Source organism: Mastigoproctus giganteus, chromosome 9, assembly GCF_048544385.1.
Source record: "Mastigoproctus giganteus isolate SK-2022 chromosome 9, ASM4854438v1, whole genome shotgun sequence".
NCBI classification, from domain to species: domain Eukaryota; kingdom Metazoa; phylum Arthropoda; class Arachnida; order Uropygi; family Thelyphonidae; genus Mastigoproctus; species Mastigoproctus giganteus.
This window is the reverse complement of record NC_143583.1, coordinates 167,279,977-167,302,048: the sequence shown is the minus strand read 5'-3', so window position 1 is coordinate 167,302,048 and position 22,072 is coordinate 167,279,977. Positions and strand designations below refer to the sequence as shown.

General features: G+C 39.0%; 1 protein-coding gene across 1 annotated transcript in view; it reads left to right on the top strand.

The window, feature by feature from the left end:
* The window catches only part of LOC150080872 (WD repeat-containing protein 46), a 210,184-nt gene that overhangs the window by 165,386 nt on the left and 22,726 nt on the right, over window positions 1-22,072 (top strand). Inside the window, exons 10-11 of the mRNA XM_090380845.1 lie at window positions 8,015-8,162; window positions 15,445-15,539. Of these exons, the coding sequence (XP_090236971.1) occupies window positions 8,015-8,162; window positions 15,445-15,539 (243 nt within the window). The remainder of the gene's footprint in view (window positions 1-8,014; window positions 8,163-15,444; window positions 15,540-22,072) is intronic.

Here is a 22,072-nt window from a genome sequence, read left to right as displayed (position 1 = left end):
CCACCCCAGATGTGGAAACAATATTCCATAGTAGGGCGGATTTGCGATTTGTACAGAGTGAACAGTTGTTTGGAAGAAAAGTAACGCTGAGAGCGAAAGAGAAAACAAAGTTTTTTAGATGTAGAGGAAGTAATATTTGTAATGTGCTTGTGCCAAGAGAGATAAGTCAGGGTAATCCCCAAAAGTGATATATCATTTTGCCTAGAAATCGGAGTGTCACCAAAGATAACCATAGGAGCAGAAGAATCCTTTTTGCAAGATAAGACAAGACTGAGTTTTAGAAGGATTGAAATCAACTAAGTTTTCTTTGCCCCACTGGAGAATTACTTGGAGAACCAAATAATAATGCATATATCTAGTGAAATATTTTAATTGACTTTGGAACTATCGAGGCAGAATGTGCCTCTTTATCAACAAATGGAAACTTTACAGATAAATTATTTTAACGGACACAGGTGTGCATGCAGTGAGCCGTGCGAGGGCACAAGATAGGCCATTCAATCATTAAACTGGTGATCATTGTTGCTGCATGGACATGCATAGTTTTGCCTCCAGCATTTATCTAGACTTAAAACAGTTGCCTCTAAGATGGGGTGTAGTCTCATGCCTTTGTTGCGGTTCATGGCTCCCGCATTACATAATATATTGAGTGACTAACCAGAGGCGGTGGCAAAAGTGTCAGGACCGGTCAATTACTTCGTAGTCCCGTTTGGGATTGAGATCATGGTGGGTTGACCAGTAGTGCTCTGCGATTGCGGACCGGTAGGTCTCAGCAAGGTGAATCGATCTGTCGTGTTCCATGAGGTGGTCTTGAAGACATCCTGAGGTCTCTCCTTTATAGCAGCTGTTACAGTCGCCGACCGGGCTAGCCGAGTGGGTAAAGTACCTGCCCAGCAACCCAAAGGTTGCGGGTTCGATTCCCGCCTCGGGCTTGGATCAAAGTACTGCAAAAACCTTGGGAGGTGCAATATGGCCACAGAAGCCGATGCGCAACAACTGTCAAATCAAATCAATCAAGCTGTTACAGTCTTTGCAGGCTGTGCGGTATACCACACTGCTGGATAAGAGAGGGGTGACCAGAGTCTTTATGTTGGAAACTAAAGAACGTAAGTTTCTACCAGGCAACTGCACGCATTTTACGTGGTATTCACAGAGGATTTTTGAGATCCTGCCTGACATGCCTGGATAGTAGAGAATGTAGGCAGCAGGCACGTCCTGAGTTGATGGCAGTCTCGGGTGGACTGTGTGCTCCTGCGCTTATAATAAGCACTTGTCCAATATGTGTGTTGGGCCGACCGGGCTAGCCGAGTGGGTAAAGTACTTGCCCAGCAACCCAAAGGTCGCGGGTTCGATTCCCGCCTCGGGCTTGGATCAAAGTACTGCAAAAAACCTTGGGAGGTGCAATATGGCCACAGAAGCCGATGCGCCAACAACTACCAAAAAAAAAAAAAAATGTGTGTTGGGTAGCCACAATTAATCAAGTCTATCCTCACTCTGGAAATCTCATTGTGCCTAGCTTCATCTGATGAAGCACAGATGAACTGCCCACACTCTATTCTCCAAGCCCTGGAGAATAGATTTTTTTTTATTTTTTTTATTTGGTAGTTGTTGGCGCATGCATCGGCTTCTGTGGCCATATTGCACCTCCCAAGGTTTTTGCAGCACTTTGATCCAAGCCCGAGGCGGGAATCGAACCGCGACCTTTGGGTTGCCGGGCAGGTACTTTACCCACTCGGCTAGCCCGGTCGGCTTGGAGAATAGAGTGTGGGCAGTGCTGTTGAGATGGCTAGGGGCATGGCCGGATCTGTAGTTTGTGAACTGTCTGCACCACATTGGCTTATGGTACACTGAGGTTTTTAGATGTGGGCCCATGCGTTTTACCATGACATCCAAGAATGGGAGAGATGTCTACTTCTAACTCTAGAGCGAACTGGATGAACGTTGACAAGGAATTGAGATATTCGAGCAACGTTGCTTCAGAGCCACATGGGATGATGGTGAAGATGTCATCCACGTATCTGCACCATGTTGTAATAGGTACTGGTGGGTTCAGGAATATCTGCTCTTCCAAGGCGATGTTGGCCACAATGGAACTAACAGGGGCACCCATGGTAGGGCCATGCACTTGCTGGTATAAGGAACTGTCCACTGACGACATCTGTACTGCCCTCAACCTGTGCTTGTCAGGCAGCATCTTTACCTTTGAGGATTCTTTATACCAGCAGGTACATGGTACTGCCATGGATGCCCCTGTTCCATTGTGGCCAACATCACCATGGAAGAATTGGAAGTGACTCTGAAGAAATATTGCTAGAATATCTTAATTCCTTGTCAACATTCATCCAGTTCAATCTAGAGTTAGAAGTAGACGGATCTCTCCCATTCTTGGATGTCATGGTAAAACACATGGATCCACATCTAAAAACCTCAGTGTACTGTAAGCCAATGTGGTGCAGACAGTTCACAAACTACAGATCTGGCTATGCCCCTAGCCATCTCAACAGCACTGCCCACACTATTCTCCAGGGCTTGGAGCCAATCCAGCACAGATGAAGCTAGGCGCAACAAGATTTCCAGAATGAGGACAAACTTGATCAATTGTGGCTACCCACCACACATATTGGACAAGTGCTTATTACAAGTGCAGGAGCTCACAGTCCACCCAAGACTGCCATCAATTCAGGACAATGTGCCTACCGCCTGCATTCCCTACTATCCAGGCACGTCAGGCTGGATCTCAAAATTCCTCCGTGAATACCACATAAAATGCGTGCAGTTGACTGATAGAAACTTACGTTCTCTAGTTTCCAACGTAAAGACTCTGGTCACCCCTCTCTTAGCCTGCAAAGATTGTAACAGCTGCTACACAGGAGAGACCTCAAGACGTCTTCAAGACCGCCTCGCAGAACATGACAGATTGATTTACCATTCTGAGACCGACCAGTCTGCAATCGCAGAGCACTACTGGTCACCCCACCATGATCTCAATCCCAAACGGGACTACGAAGTAATTGACCGGTCCTGACACTTTCGCCACCGCCTCTGGTTAGTCACTCAATATATTATGTAATGCGGGAGCCATGAACCGCAACAAAAGCACGAGACTACACCCCATCTTAGAGGCAACTGTTTTAAGTCTAGATAAATGCTGGAGGCAAAACTATGCATGTCCATGCAGCAACAATGATCACCAGTTTAATGATTGAATGGCCTACCTCATGTCCTTGCACGGCTCACTGCATGCACAACTGTGTCCATTAAAATAATTTATCTGTAAAGTTTCCATTTGTTGATAAAGCGGCACATTCAGCCTCGACAGCTCCAAAATCAATTAAAATATTTCACTGGTTATATGCATTATTATTTGTATCTTTATGGATTCCAGTACAACAGGCCCATTCATTCTTATACTTGGAGATCGGTATTTAAGGAATTGGTAGCGGATATTCGAGAAGTTGAAGCTGATTGAGCAGGGCAAGGTTTCTCAAAATGGAAAGTGGAATGCAATGTGCTATCATCGGCAAAACTATGTATAGGATTTCCAGTCAACGGAAGAAGGCCATTAATACACAAGAAGAAAAGAGTGGGGGGAATAACTGAACTTTGAGGACACCAGCATTAGTGGAGAAGTTAGAAGACAGAGCGTCATCTAACATCAACCTCAGTGAGCAATCAGAGAGAAAACTGGATAACTAACTACAAAAAAACAGTTGGCAAACCATAAGATGGAAGTTTGTTTAGAAGATCTTTATGCCAAACACGATCGAAAGTCTTTGAGATGTCAAGAGCAACTGCTTATGTTTCACTGAACTTTTCCATTGAATTTGTCTATAAATGGGTAACTTTAGCCAGAATATCACCAGTAGATCGACAATAATGCAATCCATCCTGGTGATCATTGATCAGATGGAAGGTTTCTAGATAGTTTAAGAGTTGGCGGTTAATTGATTTCTCCATTACTTTAGAAAGAGTTATTGTTTGTTATTTGATTTTTAGAAGCATTAGCAATCAAGGCCATATTGCTCCGAGGATATGCGGTGGTCATTCCCTGACCTTTCTGCATCCTCCGTATTTGGTGGTCACTGGCTCGAACCCTGGTTTAATCAAGAAGCGTGTGCTGCTCCTGCCTGCCTTGGCATGGAGGCGCCTTTAGAAAGAATAGGAGTAATTGCAATCGGATGATAATTGGATGGGAGGGATTTGTCGCCCTTTTTAGGTACTGGCTGGATATGAGCAAATTTCCAAGCAGCAGGAAAAAAAAACTTTTGGAATAAGAAAGTGAAAAAAAAAAGGCAGCAAAGAACAAGAGTAAGTTTAGGAGCACAGGTTTTAAAACCAAATTGAGAAATACCATCAGGGCCTGGAGCTTTCTTAGCATCAAGATTCGCCAAAATCCTTCTGACATTCTTTTGACAGAAGACCACTGGACGCATTGAATGGAGCAGGTTGGGAATGGTGGGAGGTGTTTTACCAAGATCATTAATATATGAGTTGGAAGAAAAATGAGATGCTAGCAGGTCGGCTTTATCTTTGGCTGAAGTGACAATAGAGCCATTTGGTTATGACAGAGGTGGGAGCAGAGATGGGCAAAAGTTGCGGCCAATAGCTTTGGTGAGAGACCAGAATGCTAGGCTTATATTAGGACAAGAAGCAAGTTTTATACTCCTAGACTGTTCAAAATCTAGTTTGGACTGATTAATAACTGCTTTACAATTGTTGTGAGCTTTGGTGTAGGCAGAAAATGAAACTGAAGAATTGGAAGCAAGCCAATTACGATATGCAATGTTCTTCTCTTGTACAAAATTTATTGGAAAACCAAGGTTTAGATAAAGAACAAGATTTTAAAGTGGAGTGTGGAATAAATGATTCCATTCCTACAAGAATAATTTCACTGACACAATCTGAGCAAATGTTGACATCAGAAGTTTTGAAACAGTAATCCGACCAAGGAAAGGAAGAAAAGAAATCTCTTAGGCCATCCCATTTTGCATTCTTGTAATGCCAAACAACACTAGGTTGGGAATAGCCATGAGATAAAGGCTCTATTGGAGAAGAGACAATCACCAAGTTGTGATCTGAGGTGCCTAAAGGACCACTCACTTCGACTGTGTACTTAGAAGGATTGTTTATGAGAAAAAGATCAAGCGTATTGGCTGTATGGTTAGGATTGTCAGGTATTCTTGTAGGTCAATGAACAATCTGTGCAAGGTCATTAGTAATTGCAAAAGCCTCAGCATCTCAACTAGCAGGGTTGGTGTGACTAGAAAACGGAAGCCAGCTGTAGTTGTGAACATTAAAATTACCAAGGAAAATTACCTCACTGTTAGGAAAGTTGGGCTGGAGAAAGTCAAGTTGCAAAGAGAGGAAGTCAAAGAGCTCCAAGTGATTAGTGGAGTTGGGAGAACGGCAGAGACAACAGATAAATTTGACAGAATGAGGTAGAGAGATTTTAAGCCAGAGAAGATCGAAAAGAAGAGATTCCAAATTACCAAGTCTCTGACAGGGAATATCGGATTCCTTTGTGGTGAAAGGAATAATAAAGCGAATATTTTGGGCAAGTGAGATGAGCAGTAGTTGAATCAACCGATAACTGAGATTCTGTCAGAAAATGTACATGCGATTTGGCAGACTGCAAGTGGAAATAGACGTCATTGAAATTAGAATTAAGACCACGTATATTTGTGAAATGAACTAGGAAGTGTTTGCGAGGTTTAGATCTTTTCGCAGATAAGCTTACTCTATTAGTTCAACAATTCATGGTGTATTCAGTGGTAAGAAAAAGTGTCGGGTGGGCATGCTGTATGAAGTAATGAAATTTTTGGATATGGCATACACATGGCAAGAATATACTCAGATCCTTGACATAACGTGACCTCGACAATACCCCCCCCCCCCCCCCCCGCATACACACGGACTCCCTCCAGTCACTGTCTGGCAGAGTAGAGGTAGCAAGATTATACACTAGCTGATCCATCCGGAAGCTTCCTAAAGAGTTGCCAATAGGTTCGGTCTGGTGTACTAACTAGCAGCTGGTCTGCAAACACCGTTTTAGAACTGTACCCTCAATGTAAGGATGATTGGATCTCACCATATTGTCCATCATAACCTCAAAAGTCATCAGTCATACTGCATGATTATTCCCAATATGCTCCATTCAGTGTCATACACTCTTCTGAATAAAACCTATGGTCCTGAGCTTGCACCTGTTCTGTTTTGTCTTTTTACACTTTCTTATTCCCGTGGTGCTTTTCCTTCTTCTTGAAAATTTGATTCAACCAATTCCTAAGAGGGGTGACAAATCCCTCTCTTCTCTCGTTTCCAATTATTGCCCAGTTGCACTTACCTCTACTCTTTCCAAAGTATGGAAAGTAGAAATCTATCAACTGCCGACTCTTAAATTATCTCAAAACCTTCTATTTGATTAAAGGTCACCAGTATGGATTCCATTAGTATTGATCTACTGGTGATATATTATGTTAGTCAGCTTTGGACAAATTTGATAGAAAAATTTCGGTGACACTCAAAATGCTCTCGTCATTTCTGAGGTTTTTGATCAGATTTGACATAAAGGTCTTCTGAACAAGCTCCTCCTCATATTATGGCTTGCTGACTGTTTTTGAAATTGAGTATACTGTTCTCTCTGACCATTCATTGCAGATGATGGTTGGTTGTGCCTTCTAACCTCTCACTATGGTGTTCTTTGAGATTCAGTTCTTTCTCTTACTCTTTTCCTTTTTGTGTTAATGACCTTCTTCCACTGATTAGAAATCCTATCCATAGTTTTGCTGATTATAGCACATTATATTACACCTTCCATTTTGAGAAACTTTGCCCTGCTGCACAAACAGCTTCAACTTTTCAAATATCTGCCACCTGTTCCTTAAATGTTGATCTCCGGGTAATTTTCTAAGGTATGTGAATTCAGTTCTGTGTTGTTTCTTGCAAAAAAAGAAGTCCATTGCTCCTATGGTCATTTTTGATTATACTCAAGTTTCTAGACTAAATCACGTATATCTATTAGGGATTATGGTGACGTCTACAATCTCTCTCTCTCTCTCTCTCTCTCTCTCCCTCCCTCCCTCTCTCTCTCTCTCTCTCTCTCTCTCTCTCCCTCCAGAAGCACATTGCAAATATTACTTCCTCTGCAAAAAAAAAACAATCCGGCCAACAGTGCCTGGGATTTCTTTTTCACACTCAGCATTACTTTTCTTCTAAACAGCTACTGATTTTATACAAAACTTGAATCTGCCCTACCATGGAATATTATTTCCACATCGAGGCAGTGCTCCCAAAACCTCTCTTAAACTTCTTGACAAAAGAGGTTAGTCAAGTTATTGACCTATTTCTCTCCCCTCTCTGTCTCATAGATGTTTAGTTTATGTCGCATGACTTTTCTATCTATATTGCACTGTTCTTCTGAATCAGCATCTGTAATTCCCCTACTCTTTTTCACACCAGTCCGTACACTTGCCACAAGCAATCAGCATTCATTCACTATCCAACTCCAAACTCACAGAACCAACTTTTTCTCCTCCTCATTTATCCCTTCTTTTTCTATTTCTGGAACAGCATTCCTTCACACGCATTTCCCAAAAATTACAATCTACAGAAATTCAAGTCTAATATCAGCAAATATCTTCTGTATTCTCAGCCTTCATCCCATACATGATATTAAGTGCTGTAGGTTCTAATAGCTTTGTGTGTGTGTTTTTCATAAAAAAAAAAAATAGTCATGTATCTATTTGAATAGAATATACAATTTTTCTTCTTCTCACCTAGGGGTCTCAGCATATCGATTATAGACCAAATAGACTATATATATCTTGAGTTTTTGTACTTTAGGCATGCATCATCATGCCTAAAATTTTCACTGATGGCTCTGGCATGAGAGTAATGCAGTTGGTAAAGAGGATAATGATTGCTTTCATTCATTTTATTGATAATATGCTAAGTGCTTATTTATATTAATGATTGACTTGTGTAATACCTATATTCATAATATTTTTGTCTTCAGATTTACAAAGACTGTTTTATGCAAACAGCTTCAGCTCCATATATCCGCCATAAAGTTCGAGGTACTGTAAGTGAAATTATGTTTTGCCCATATGAAGATGTTTTGGGCATAGCTCGCAATAATGGATTTTCAAGTATATTAGTTCCAGGTAAGTAAACAAATTTAATTTTTCTTTATTCTAAAGGATGAGTTTAACTTTGAATATTATATTTTACAGAATTCAATTTATAATTTTATTTCAATATTAAGTGCTGTATTTCTGTTGCTTCTTAAATTTTAGATATACAAAGGGTACTAGGAAAGTTTTGCAATATGACGCAACAATGAATCACAGGAAGCTGCTTGTTGCTGCATGTTGAGACATATTCATACGTGCATAGTAGCCGCCGCGCCAAGTCGATGGGCTCAGTTATTCATTAGTAGTGAGAGTGTAAAAAGTGCTTGCGGTGGCATCGTGGTCACGAAATGAGATAAGGACAGTTTTGCGGTATAATTTCGTGCGTAGTTTAACCATAGACCAGTGCTTAGAAGAAATGACTCTTGCACTAGATGATGATTGTCCACATCGTACAACAATATTCAGGTGGTATAGAGAATTCCAAAGGGGAAATTTCACTCTGGAGGATTCTGAGAGGCCGGGAAGGCCACGAACGTCAGTTACGGAGGAAAATGTTACTGCTGTGAGGAAAATGTTTGACGAAAACAGGCAAGTGACCTACCAACAGATAGAGGATACTTTGGGCCTAAATGCACCAGCAATTCGTTCGATTCTGCAAGATCATTTGCACGTGAAGAAACTTTGTTCTCTCTGGGTGCCGCATCAACTGACTGAAGAGCAGATGACACGACGTGAGACTTGGTGCCGGGAGATGTTAAAAAAGTTTGATAAGGGACAATCTCGGTACGTGAACAACATCGTGACAGGTGACGAGACTTGGCTGTACTATTACGATCTGCCGACCAAGGCTCAAAACAAAGTTTGGGTCTTTGATGATGACGACACACCCGTAATTGTCAGAAAATCCCGATCTGTAAAGAAGAAAATGATAGCTGTATTTTTCAAATCGAGTGGAATTGTGGAATGTGTCGTTTTGGACACGCAGAAGACAGTCACAGCTAAGTGGTATACTGAACAATGCCTGCCTAAAGTCATTGGATCTATGAAGAACCTGCGGCCAAAGTCAAGAATGGACACCTGGTACCTCCATCACGATAATGCTGCAGCTCACCGCGCCAAAGCCTGCACCGAATATTTGACCACGACAGGACTGAAACTTCTGGAGCACCCTCCCTACAGTCCAGACCTTGCTCCCTGCGACTTTGCACTGTTCCCGCATGTGAAAATGAAGCTAAAAGGGAGGCGGTTTTCCAGTGATGAGGACCTTCTACGGGCTTGGGACAACGAGTGTGCTTTACTCCCTAGTGAAACTTGGCAGAACTGGTTTAAAGATTGGTTTCGGAGGATGGAGAGGTGTATTGAATGTAGAGGAAATTACTTTGAAAAAATTAAATAAACAAAGCTGTATTGCAAAACTTTTCTAGTACCCTTTGTACTTCAGGATATTTAATATAGCAAAAACTATATGAACTATTTAATATATGAATAAGCACTCAGACTTCTGTGTGACTTCGGTGTTTTTTGTCACCAGCAGATATTAAACCATAGTGAATATTGCAATCATAATACTCACAACAGAAGAGAGTTCACAATGTCACGAGTTTTCTAGGTATTCCACTCTTCAAAAGATTGGTCTCCCATTTATTTAAAAGCTGAGGCATTCCAATGACAACTTCTTTCAGCATTTACTGGTTTCTTATCAAATAGTATGGTCTCAGTTAGCATTAGAATTAGTAGTGGCATATGATGCAAGAAAGCGAGCTTATACATGCCAAAAAATCCAAAAAAAAACCCTTCCCATTTCACCTATCCATTCACTCCAAAAGTTTGTCCAACTCTTCCTTGAATCTATTTAACCTATCAACTTCCACAATGACAGATAGAAGTTTGTTTCAGCAATCAAACCACTTGCTGGCTAAAGGCATTTCCACACATCTATTCTGCAGCAGCCTTTCCTCAATTTGAATTTATGCCCCCTCAAGTGCATAATCTGAGCAAGTGGAAAAATCCCTTAAGCTTGCCCAAACCATTCAAAGCCATATACACCTCAATCAGATCACCTCTCAGGTGCTCAGTCTGCAAACACTGCATTCAGAACTTCAACTTTTCTTGATAAGAACACCCCCCCCTTTGTTCCCGTGACCAATCTCGTTGCCCTTCTCTGTACTCCTTCCAGCAGTTCTACATCCTTCTTAAAATGAGTCTTCCCGACCTGTATGCAGGACTCAGGTGTGGCCTCACCATTGCCTTATACAAGGGGATAATCACCTCCTTATCTCTACTAGCAAAGTTTCTGTAAATTATTGACAGGACTCCACAAGCTGCTCTGGTAGCCTATCTGCATTGCTTTGAAAACTTCATATCTGACTGCACAATTACCCCCAGATCTTTTTTATTCTAAACCACCCTGAATGTAGTACCACACAGTTGGTATGCTACCTTGGGGTTACTGCTACCCATATGGAATACTTTGCATTTGTCAATGTTAAACTTTAGTTGCTACTTCTCAGCCCATCTGCCCAACTTTTCTAGATCCTGTTGCAGCAGTGTACTGTCATTAACAACCCTGCCAACCTTTGTATCACCTGCAAACTTCGACATTAAGCTGATATACCTTAATTGATATTATTGAAAAATATACAAAACAACAGTTGGCCCAACACCAAACAACCTGGTGACTCCACTAATAACACTAGTCCACGAAGAGCAGTGTGCATTGATTACCATTCTGTCTTCTCCCTTTTATCCATTGTAGCAACTTACCCTTAATACCGTACTGCTCCAAATTGTGCGGTAGTCCTCCATGTGTAACAGTATCAAAAGCTTTCCTGAAGTCCGAGTATATGATATCAAAATTATTTTTTGCATCCAGTTCCTTCGTGACCACATTGTAGTATTTTATCAAATTGGTTAGGCAACTTTCCCCTTAACAAACTCATGCTGTGTCTGAAATATAACTGCAATTTTGTCTAGATGATCTTGCATTGCTTCTTTAACTAGTGACTCCATTATTTTCCCTGCAACAGAAGTTAAACTAACAAGTCTGTAATTACTCGTGTCACCTTTTGATCCCCGTTTATGAATTTGGAATACATTTGCACATCTCCAGTCTGTGGGAACCTTCCCTGAATCTAAGGATGCTCTCAAATTATGGCTAAGGGTTTGCTTACTTCCTTTGTTGCCTCCTTTAATATAACAGGATAAATCCCATCCACCCCAGGTGCCTTATGTTTAACTTCAACAATTTCTCCTCCACTTTGCCCTAATTCATTATAAAATCATTTAGCTCCTTTTTAGAATTTGATAAACTTCTTGCCCTCCACTTCTCTACAGAATTCCTCATGTGTGAATGTAGATGCAAAATACATTCATTCAACATTCAGTTTGTCAGCTACCTGTGCTGACATTTCCAGTTAATGAACCCAAGACAATTTATTGAAAAAATAGGGAGTAGCAGAGGCGGACCGTTAACTTTGGGGGGGCCCCTGGACTAACCCAATGAACCCAAATTTGGGTTAGTTGTGGCGACTCATTTGCCATTTTGTCAAAAAAACTATTTTTTTACCCTTTTTTAAATAGGAAAAATTATAGGCAACAGACATTGAAGAACTTTTTTTTATTTTATTTGATGCACTTGGATATACAAACTTTTATATATAGTGATAATGAAAAAGGTTTTGTATACATAACAAACATCAAACATAAATAAAAAATAAAATGTATTAGATATTACTTTTAGTAACAAACAAAAAAAAAAAACAAAACAACAAATTCTCAGGTCAAGAATAAAGACTAAGAAAAAACAAAAACAATACTTATTCTTAAAAATAAAATAAATAAAACATTCTAGGGGTTATATAATGTAAGTATTTTTAATACATTAAAGACATTTAAAGAGTAACTCTTCTGCATTTTTTCGCTGCAAATTCTTTTATTTGATCATCACATTGTAATTCTTTGGTTAAATCACAGTTTATGGAAAGAATTGATAAATAATTTAATCTTTCATTCGTCATTGTTTTCCTATATTTGTTTTCTATATAGGACATCCTGGAGAAGGATCGCTCCGCCTCACAGCTGGTGATTGGAAACGCCAGAAAAATTTTTAAGATTGTATCGCAATTCGGAAAAATACTTTGACAAGTTTCTTTTCATAAATTAGCTTGAATATATCACCGAATGAGTCATATGAGTATGAATCTGGCTTAGTCTGTAAGTAGGATTTTAACTGAATGCATTCATTGACTAAATGTTCGTCTATGTCATCCAAATAATAATCAACATTATGTGCACTTTCCAAGTCAATATTTTCGATATTAATGTCTTGCAAATCCATTAAAAATTTGAATCTTTTGCTAAATTCCCCATGGACACGGCCTCTTCTGTATAAATCCATAATCAACTTATCTAATGTAACGTTTAGCGTATCCCGTTAAAATTTTTCTGCTTCATTTAGCGAATTTTTCTGTAGATTTATCCGAAAATTTTGAAGTAATACGTCTCATTTTTAAATCACTGTATTCTTTTTCCACACTAGTACTTAATTTTTTGGCTGTATCTTCGTATTCGTTTAGTTTCTGATCTGATTGTTCTCGTATGTTGCTCACGAACGCTTCTAATGACGTAATTAATTTCTCACCTTCACATATGTCTAAGCCTGGGGTCTGCACTTTTTTGTTAATTAAATTGAATCTCTCTAAAATTTCTTCCCAAAAAACGGTTAAAAATCGCAGTTTCAAGTTTCGCCAAATTATTATATAAATTCTGTGCCTCTCTTCAAAAATCAAGTTTCTCATCCATGTTGTCACTAAACGTTTTTAATATGTTCATGATATCACCGTAACTATTTTTTAAAGCTCTAACAGCATCATAGTGACAAGACCATCTAGTCTGGCTTAAACTTTTTATCGAAAATTTTAGTTTTGTTTCACGATTTAGAAGCTCCCACCTATGGGTAGTTGCAGAAAAGAAAATATATATTTGTTGCACTACTCCAAAAAAGTTCACAATTTCAGTTGCAACTTTAACCGCTTCCCCACCAACTAGATTTAGGGAATGCGTAGCACACGGCACATAATCAGCACATTTTTTTTTTTTGTTTGAGACGTGCTTGCACACCATTGTATCGGCCGGACATATTTGCAGCGTTGTCAAAAGACTGTCCTCTACAATTATCCAGTGGCAGTCCATTTTTTTCTAGAAATTCTTGTAAGGAATTGAATAAAGATAAGCCACTGTGACTACTAATTTTGATGAAAGATACACATCTTTCATACACTTTTCCTTCAAAACAATATTGTACTATAATAGCTAGTTGGTCATTGTGGGACAAATCTGGTGTCGAGTCCATCACAATTGAGTAGTACTTTGCATCATCGCTATTTATTTCATCTATAATTCTTTTTATTACTTGTTTTCCCATAATCTCTATTATTTGTTCATAAACTGTTTTTGATAAGTACGAAGTGAAAGGCTTTGGTCGCAGTTCTCGTTGTTGGATATGTTCGTGCATGAATGGATCGAACTCTGCTAGTAATTCCAGAACCCCCATAAAATTACCATTGTGCAGAGAGCCAAATATTTCCTCGTGACCTCTGAATGCTAAGCCCCTTACAAGCCCCTAAGCCCCTCCCTAGCATGCAAACCGACCCTTTTCTCGAACTTTCTTATTTTTTTCCCAAAGGCAGTATGACCCTTTCATGTCCACCGGCAACTTCCAAAAACACTCATTTTCGTTTCACACCTTTCTCTCTAAAAGTATCCCAACACCCAAAAATCAGTCAGCTTGACGCCGTTTTTAATTTGACGCGAACACTTGGACGTCCACTCATTTCCTGTTTTGTCTCCAACGGTATCATAGATCAAAGGAGGTGCCTCGCATAATTCCGCTTCACGTCTTATTGTTCTTCCTTAAGCAACCCCTTCACGCCTGTTCTCAAATGGCACCCCTATACTTAGCCCTTCTGTCCCTGTTTACTCTCTCATATTATTTGAATTACTTGTTTACCACTTTGCTACTATTCTCAATTCTCACACTTAAACTATCCCATCACTAAATCTAGCGTTCTTCAAACTTTAGCATTACTTCTAGCAGAACAATTATTTTTATTTTAAATTTGTAGGATTTTATATCTTATATTGTCATTGTCAAGTAGGCAAGCTTATAGCTTACGCCGCTTACTAGTGCCTACCGCTTACTTCAAATAAACGGTTATTTTCATTATGGCTCATTTCGAGGAAATGCAAAAAACGATTGAATTTACGTGCCGACAAAAGATTTCCGGAAAGTGATTTAACTTATATTTATTTAGTAAACTTTGCCGATACTTACCAGTGAAGAAACGAAGCACCTGAACAGTACACTTCACCGAACGAATGACTATTTAATATTCAACTATACTGTACTATACATAACTTCAAATGTCAAACGGTGAGAGTTACAGTAAGCTAACACGCTTTAGAGGGGCTAGACTTGCACTCCCATTCCGACGTTGCCACATTATTTGCATAATTGACAAAGTATATTTTGATTTTACCGACAGAGACGATAGAAGACAGCCGTTACTATTTACTGTCATTTAAAACATTGATATTTTATATTTTATTCAAATCCAATAGTGTTGCAAACCAACGATTTAGACTTTATCTAGGTATGAAAAAATTTTATAATTTATTTTTTCTTAAATTTTTAATTTAAATTGTTTTTATTTTTTTTTTTGACCGCGAAGGGGCCCTTTGATTGAACGGGACCCTGGGCTGCAGCCCAGGGTCCCGTTCAATCATAAAGACCATGCCTAAATCTGCCCCTGGGCAGTACAATGTGAGTTGCTATGCATTGTATGGATGGAACATACCATGATATATATTATACAACAATGGTTGAATGGTCTAGTTCAGTGGTTTTCAACCGGGGTGCCGCAACAGCATTCCAGGGGTGCCAATACCCTAACATTTTTGGACAATTCTATGCTCCCTGTGTGTGGCAGTTGTTTGGTATAAACTGGTATTTGTTTCAGCAGAATAGTGCCTCATGCCATACTACCTTTGCAAGAATGATTCATGGACATGAATGTATCGAAGTTGTATTGGCAGGTACAAAGCCCAATTTGAACCCTATGAAACTGACATGTGTCAATACTTTGTGGTTGGTAGTTTATAAAAAACTGAATTGTAGGTCTTGATGTATGTCATATCTCTTTGTAAAAACTCCAAACCTTGTGACTCTCCAGTTCATGTTATATTTGTTTATCATGTATTGTTATAAATGAATGAACTGTTCTTATTATTTTTATAATTACTAATTGATTTATAGGTGCTGGTGAACCTAACTTTGATGCTTTCGAAAGTAATCCTTTCATGACTAAGTCACAAAGAAAAGAAATGGAAGTAAAAGCTCTGTTGGATAAAGTAAGACTAAATTTGTATGTTTATGTGTGTGTGTGTGTGTGTGTGTGTGTTCTTATTGGCACATATAATTTCAATTTCTTCCGACTTAATCTAGGTAAATGCACCAACTGGCCAACATCCATTCACAATTCAGTTCCAAATTCGCCTAACTTTTCTTTTATTCATCAGGAAATCAAGTCCAGTGTCAATCTTCTGACTTCTCACCTCTCTTTCCATTCATATTAGTAGAGGAGTACCATAGTTACTAATAATCTTTTATGTTTGGGATTACAATTGAAAAATCTGTCATGTAAGTTCTTGGCACTTGTTTACAATGTAAATGAATACATTATCATATTGACCTCATACCAACTGGAACTGTTCAGACACTGGACAGATGTGGTTATTATACTGTTTAATGAAAAATGTTTATATTTAATGTTACTAATATATTTGTGTGCTGAATCCAACAGTTTCATTGGTTGGTTTTTTTTTTGCCCTAATTTCAATTTTGGTGGCAGTTTGAGGGTTTTATGTATTTGTGTTATTTATATGTATTAAATAAGTGGGTTCCAGTACTATGTTATATGAGAGCCTATAGTATTCATATAAGCCCCTCCCTCCCCAGTTTGCTACGGCTACTAAAAGAAGGTATCAGTTATCTCCAGACTCATTCTGCTATGTTTGTGAATATTATATAAATCTGAAGCAGGTGAAGTATAACATTGATAGTGGCACCAAGTTTTTGCAGTGCATGTGAAACCTACTTTGGATTGCCTATTGGTGATTGATAAGTTGCAGGCACATTTTAGCTGTGGTAATTGTAGATCATGTGGTATTTATTAGTGTATGCCTTTCCTATACTCTGAAAATGGAAATAGCCCACAAACTGTCACAACAACTGCTGCTTTTATATGATGGATATATTAAAACTTAAAAGGTCTGCAGATTGAAAAGCTGAAGTGTATCCCAACATGTTGTAACAAACTCTCATCTGGCATTGTAGAGATGAGTAATTTGAGTAAATTCAAGGAAGAACTATACAAACTGTTAGGCGGATGGACAGGTGTTACAGAAGTGTGTGTGTGTGTGTGTTTTTTTTTTTTTTTTTACTGATGCTGTAAAAACTTGTTTTCTTGCATCATTTGCGGCTACTAATACTAATGCCATCCACTATTCCTCCACAATACAGTGAACAAGACCTGTCAATTCTTAATGCACCTCCAGAGTCTGGAAGAATTAGATTCTCTTCAGAAATAGATGATGAACCTGGTGAACAAAATAATTGGGATTACATCTTAGAAGCTTGTTCAATTAAAGTGCCACATTTCTTTAATCAGCAAGAATTGGATCACTTAGGGAAGGGACTTGGATCTAGGCAAATCCACTGCAGAACTCATGGCATCTCCTTTTAAAGAATGAAATTTACTCAGTCTCAGCTGCAAGGCTTCCACACAGAAAAATACATATCACTTATGCATATTTTACTTGGAACATGTGGCTGATACCAATTTCACAAGAACTTGGTATTAGTCACAATCCAGAAGAGTGGCATCTTTTCATAGACAGTTCAAGTAAGAGTTTGAATGTTGCATTGCTGTATCCATTGATTCCTGTTGTGTACTCTGTTCATGTTAAAGAGTACTACAGAAATATAAAACATGTGTTAGAAAAGGTTAAGTATGACAGTATAAATGGGATGTCAGTGGGGACTTTTGAGATGAATGGTGCATGTATATATGTTACATGGAATAAAAATAAAATAAAAAAGAGTCACCAGGCAAGATCAGATGTCTGTTGTTGGTAATGTAAACCACGTACATTAGATGAGTGGTAGCGCTCATTGCACCGTAAAATGGCAGATTCCATAATTGGATGCATATATACTCCCTTATTACTATTCAAGACACTATTACAATTGGATGTGTGTAGCGCCTCAAGCCATGAGTGCTGGCAGTAGTCACATGAGTAGTTGATGATCTCAAGATCACATCGGGGATCTAGGTTGTATTGTTCAACCCAATAATGCTCAGATACAGCGGAGCGTTCAAAATTAATTCCGAAACACGATCTTTTAATCTCTTAGCGGTTTCGCTTACATAACAACCTCCCACAGTCCAGACAGGTAATGCAGTACACAGAACTGCTACGCAAGGAGGGATGGGTGTTTTCACCTTAGAAATAATCGAACATAATTTCCTACCAGGAAGTTGCATACACCATATGTGGTAAGAGCGTAAAATCCTGGTAATATGTTCCGACATGCCTGGATAGTAGGGAATGTAGGCAGTTGAGGTAAACTCATTTTCATGTGGTGGTTTAGGCCGTGCAACAAACTCACAAGCTTGTAATTTACATCTATCCAGAATATGAGTTTGATAACCACAGTTGGAAAGATCCACCCTTACTTTGGAAATCTATAGTTGCCTGTCACATATAGAGCTGGAATGGGTCCAAGTGCGGGTGAACAAGGTATGCACCATGCTGCGTGAATGACCAGGAGCATGTGAAGACCCATAGTTCGCAAATTGGCCTGCACATATAGGTTTTCTAAAAACCGAAGTTGTAAAACATTAACCCATGCGTTGGACCAAAACATCCAGAAAAGAAAGGGTATTATTAGCTTCAAGCTCAACAGTAAACTGGATAAACTGATTGTTCTGATGCTGAAGATGCATCAGAACAACCCATAGAAAAGCCAACTCATGAAGAAATGATTCATGCTTTTAAAATGGTTCATCTGGGACTACAATTTTGTAAAAATATTCCTGATAGTGTTTTTAATGCTCTAAATAAATGTGAGGTTTTCTTTGAGAATAAGAAATTTTTAATTGTACTATACAAAACAAAATTACAAACTTTTAATTTGTAAGACTTGCCCACAATAATTGTGTAAACATGTAATTTAAATAAGTATGTTTTTGAAATAAAATATATTAAAAATAAATGTACATTTGTTTTAATTTTTATTTTCTAATTAGGTGACAATTTCCATTAAAAAAGATATTCTCTGTATAATGAAATTTCTCACTGGATTTATAAAATTTGTTATAGGGGAAATTTGACTGTTTTGTAAATTTAATGTTTGTTGTTATTTTGAGAGGCTATTTTCAGTTATTAGGTTATTATTTTCAGAGGTTATCGTGACTTAGGTGGAAATGGCCATTGGTGATTCCTGTGTGAGTTACAACTTCATTGGTTGCATTGCCTGTATATATTAGCATTAGCATTAGTAGAGGCATATGATGCAAGAAAGCAAGCTTATTCAGCATCAGCCAAAAAAAAAACAAAAAAACACACCACTCCCATTTCACCCCTCTGTTCGCTCGAAATACCTGTCCAGTTGAGCCTTAAATTTGTTTAGGCTATCAACTTCAACAACAAGTGATGGAAGTCGGTTCCACCAACCAACTACCCTCTGGCCAAAGGCAAATTTCCGCACATCTATCCGACATCCGTCCTTCCTCAATTTGAATTTATGCCCTCTGAGCTGATTATTCTGAGCAAGATGAAGAATCCCATTGGCATTGAACATGCTCAAACCATTCAAAGCCTTATACACCTCTATCAGATCACCTCGCCGGTGCCTAGTCTCCAGACTCTGTAATTTGCAAAACTTAAGCCTTTCTTCGTAAGAGCAACCCTTTTTTTCATTCACTAATCTTGTTGCCCTTCTCTGTACCCGTTCCAGCAGCTCTACATCCTTCTTGAAATGAGGCCTCCAGACCTGTATACAGTATTCAAGATGTGGCCTAACCATTGCCTTATACAAGGGAATAATCACCTCCTTATACCTGCTAGAAAAATTCCTGTATATCATTGACAAGACACCATGAGCTACTCTTGCAGCTCATCTGCACTGCTCAGAGAACTTCATATCTGCCTGCACAATTACCCCTAGGTCCTTTTCATTCTCCACCACTGTCAGTGTAGTACCGCAGAGTTGATACGTTGCTCTGGGGTTACTGTTTCCCATATGTAGTACTTTACATTTGTCAATGTTAAACTTCATTTGCCACCTCTCAGCCCATCTGTTCATCCTTTCCAGATCCTGTCTGTTGCCGCAGCATAGCGTCAGTGGTGTCCTTAACAACCCTGCCAACCTTTGTATCATCTGCAAACTTGGACATTAAACTTGATATCCCATCATCAATATCATTCATAAACACCGAAAACAACAACGGACCCAACACTGAACCCTGAGGAACTCCACTAATAACATTAGTCCACGTTGAGCAATGTCCATTGATTACCACTCTCTGTCTTCTGCCACTCAACCATCCCTTTATCCATAGCAGCAATTTGCCTCCAATGCCACACTGCTCCAATTTGTGCAGCAGTCTTCCATGTGCAACAGTATCAAAAGCCTTTCTAAGATCCAAATATATAATATCAAAGTTATTCCCTGCATCCAGTTCTTTTGTGACTACATCATAGTATCCAATCAAATTGGTCAGGCAAGACCTGCCCTTAACAAAACCATGCTGCGTCTGAGCTATAACTGAATTCTTGTCTAGATGATCCTGCAGTGCTTCTTTAACCAGTGCCTCCATTAATTTTCCGGGAACAGAAGTTAAACTAACAGGTCTATAATTACTTGTGTCGCCCTTTGATCCTCCTTTGTGAATTGGGGTCACATTCGCACATCTCCAGTCCATGGGTACTTCCCCTGAGTCCAAGGAAGCTCTCATAATTATGGCTAAGGGTTTGCTTACTTCCTTTGCTGCTTCCTTTAATATAACTGGATAGATCCCTGGATATTCAAGATAACTGGATATTCAAGGGTTGATCTAGTTACTAATCATAGCTTAACTGATGATTCTTTTCTTTATTCCTATTGCAAGGAGTGTACCTATCTAAAATTAAAATTTGTTTCAATCCTAGAAGAATTTGAGTCACTGAAGAAACAGGCATTTGCCCTAGACAAAAATGTAACAGGGAACTCATAAGGGACTCAAGATTCTAGTAATCTGCCAAGTGATGCATCCCCGATCCCCCCCCCCCCAAGAACAGACTATTCAAGTGAAAACTGCTCTGGTTTGAAAGGATTTAGTTCTAATGGGAGGTTCCATTGTCAGGAGAAACAGGTAACTTTTTTGTATTAAGGAAAAGTAGACTAGAACCAGAGTCTGTCTGCCAGAAGCAACAATTAATGATATCACCACAGATTGTCAGATTTTAAAGGGGATAAAGATAGCATTATTTATTATTCTTTTGGAGAGTAATGATAATAAGCATACAGAGCTTTCAATTTGTTAGAAAAATATAAGACCATGCTGAAAAAATTCTGTAGTTGTGTCTGAAATTCTGTCCAGACATGATAGGAGGGCTATGTGCTGAAAGCCTTATGGATTAACTCAAGACCTGTGGGATTCTACAATGCTTTTGGGGGAAAATTTTTATCAGCATGGTTTGAACTTGTAGGTAGAAGGAATCTGTTTTGTAGAGATAGGGATATACTTGAACAAATGTGGTGCAAGGGTTTTGCTAGTAACATTTAGAGTACTTTAAGGGTTTAAGGAAACTGCTAGTTATGGGTAATATAGATACACATTTATTTGATAATATTGGTCAAATTAACATGTGTGCATGCATGTGCACACATACACATACTTCAAGAATTCTTATTTGTTGCCACAACAGCTATTATTGACAAGATGTTCAGAAGGTAGTGAAGTTTCAAAAAAAAAAAAAAAAAAAACCCAGGAAGCTAATGCTAGGGAAAGATGCTTAAATAACTTCAAGGAATGTGTCATGGTAGTAAACTATACAAGAACAAATAGCCTTAACTGTGTATATGTAATAGGGCTAATATAAATTTGCTTCCACCCAGAAATAGGGGATGATGAGTTTCACTATGGTATGTAGAGTGTATTAGTAGTAATGGCAAATGCTGCAAGTAAGCAAGCCTACATAGCATCAGCCAAAAAAAAAAAAAAACAACACACTACACAGTTCCACCATCCGTATCCTCCAAGAATTCGTCTAGTTCTTCCTTGAATTTATTCAACCAATCCACTTCCGCAACAACAGATGGAAGCCTGTTCCAACAAACAACCACCTGCTGGCTGATGGCAAACTTCTGCACATCTATCCTGCAACCATTCTTCTCAACTTGAATTTATGCCCACCTCATGTGTGTAGTCTTAGCAAGTGGAAGAATACCATTAACATTCAGCTTACTCAATCTATTCGAGGCTTTGAACACCTCAGTCAGATCTCCCTGCAGGTGCCTAGTCTCAAGACGCTACAATTTGCAGAAGTGAATCCTTTTTAGGTAAGAGCACCCTTTTGTTCCCTTCACCAGCCTGGTTGCTCTTCTTTGCACCCTTTCCAGCAGTTCTACATCCTTCCTAAAGTTGACGTTGTATTATGGCCTCAGCTCCCAATGCACCATTAAAGAACAAATCAATCAATCACTTCCTAAAGTGAGGCCTCCAGACCTGTATACAGTACTCAAGATGCAGGCTAACCATGGCCTTATACAAAGGCATAATTGCCTCCTTATCCCTGCTAGCAAAGTTTCTGTATATAATTGACAAAATCACTTGAGC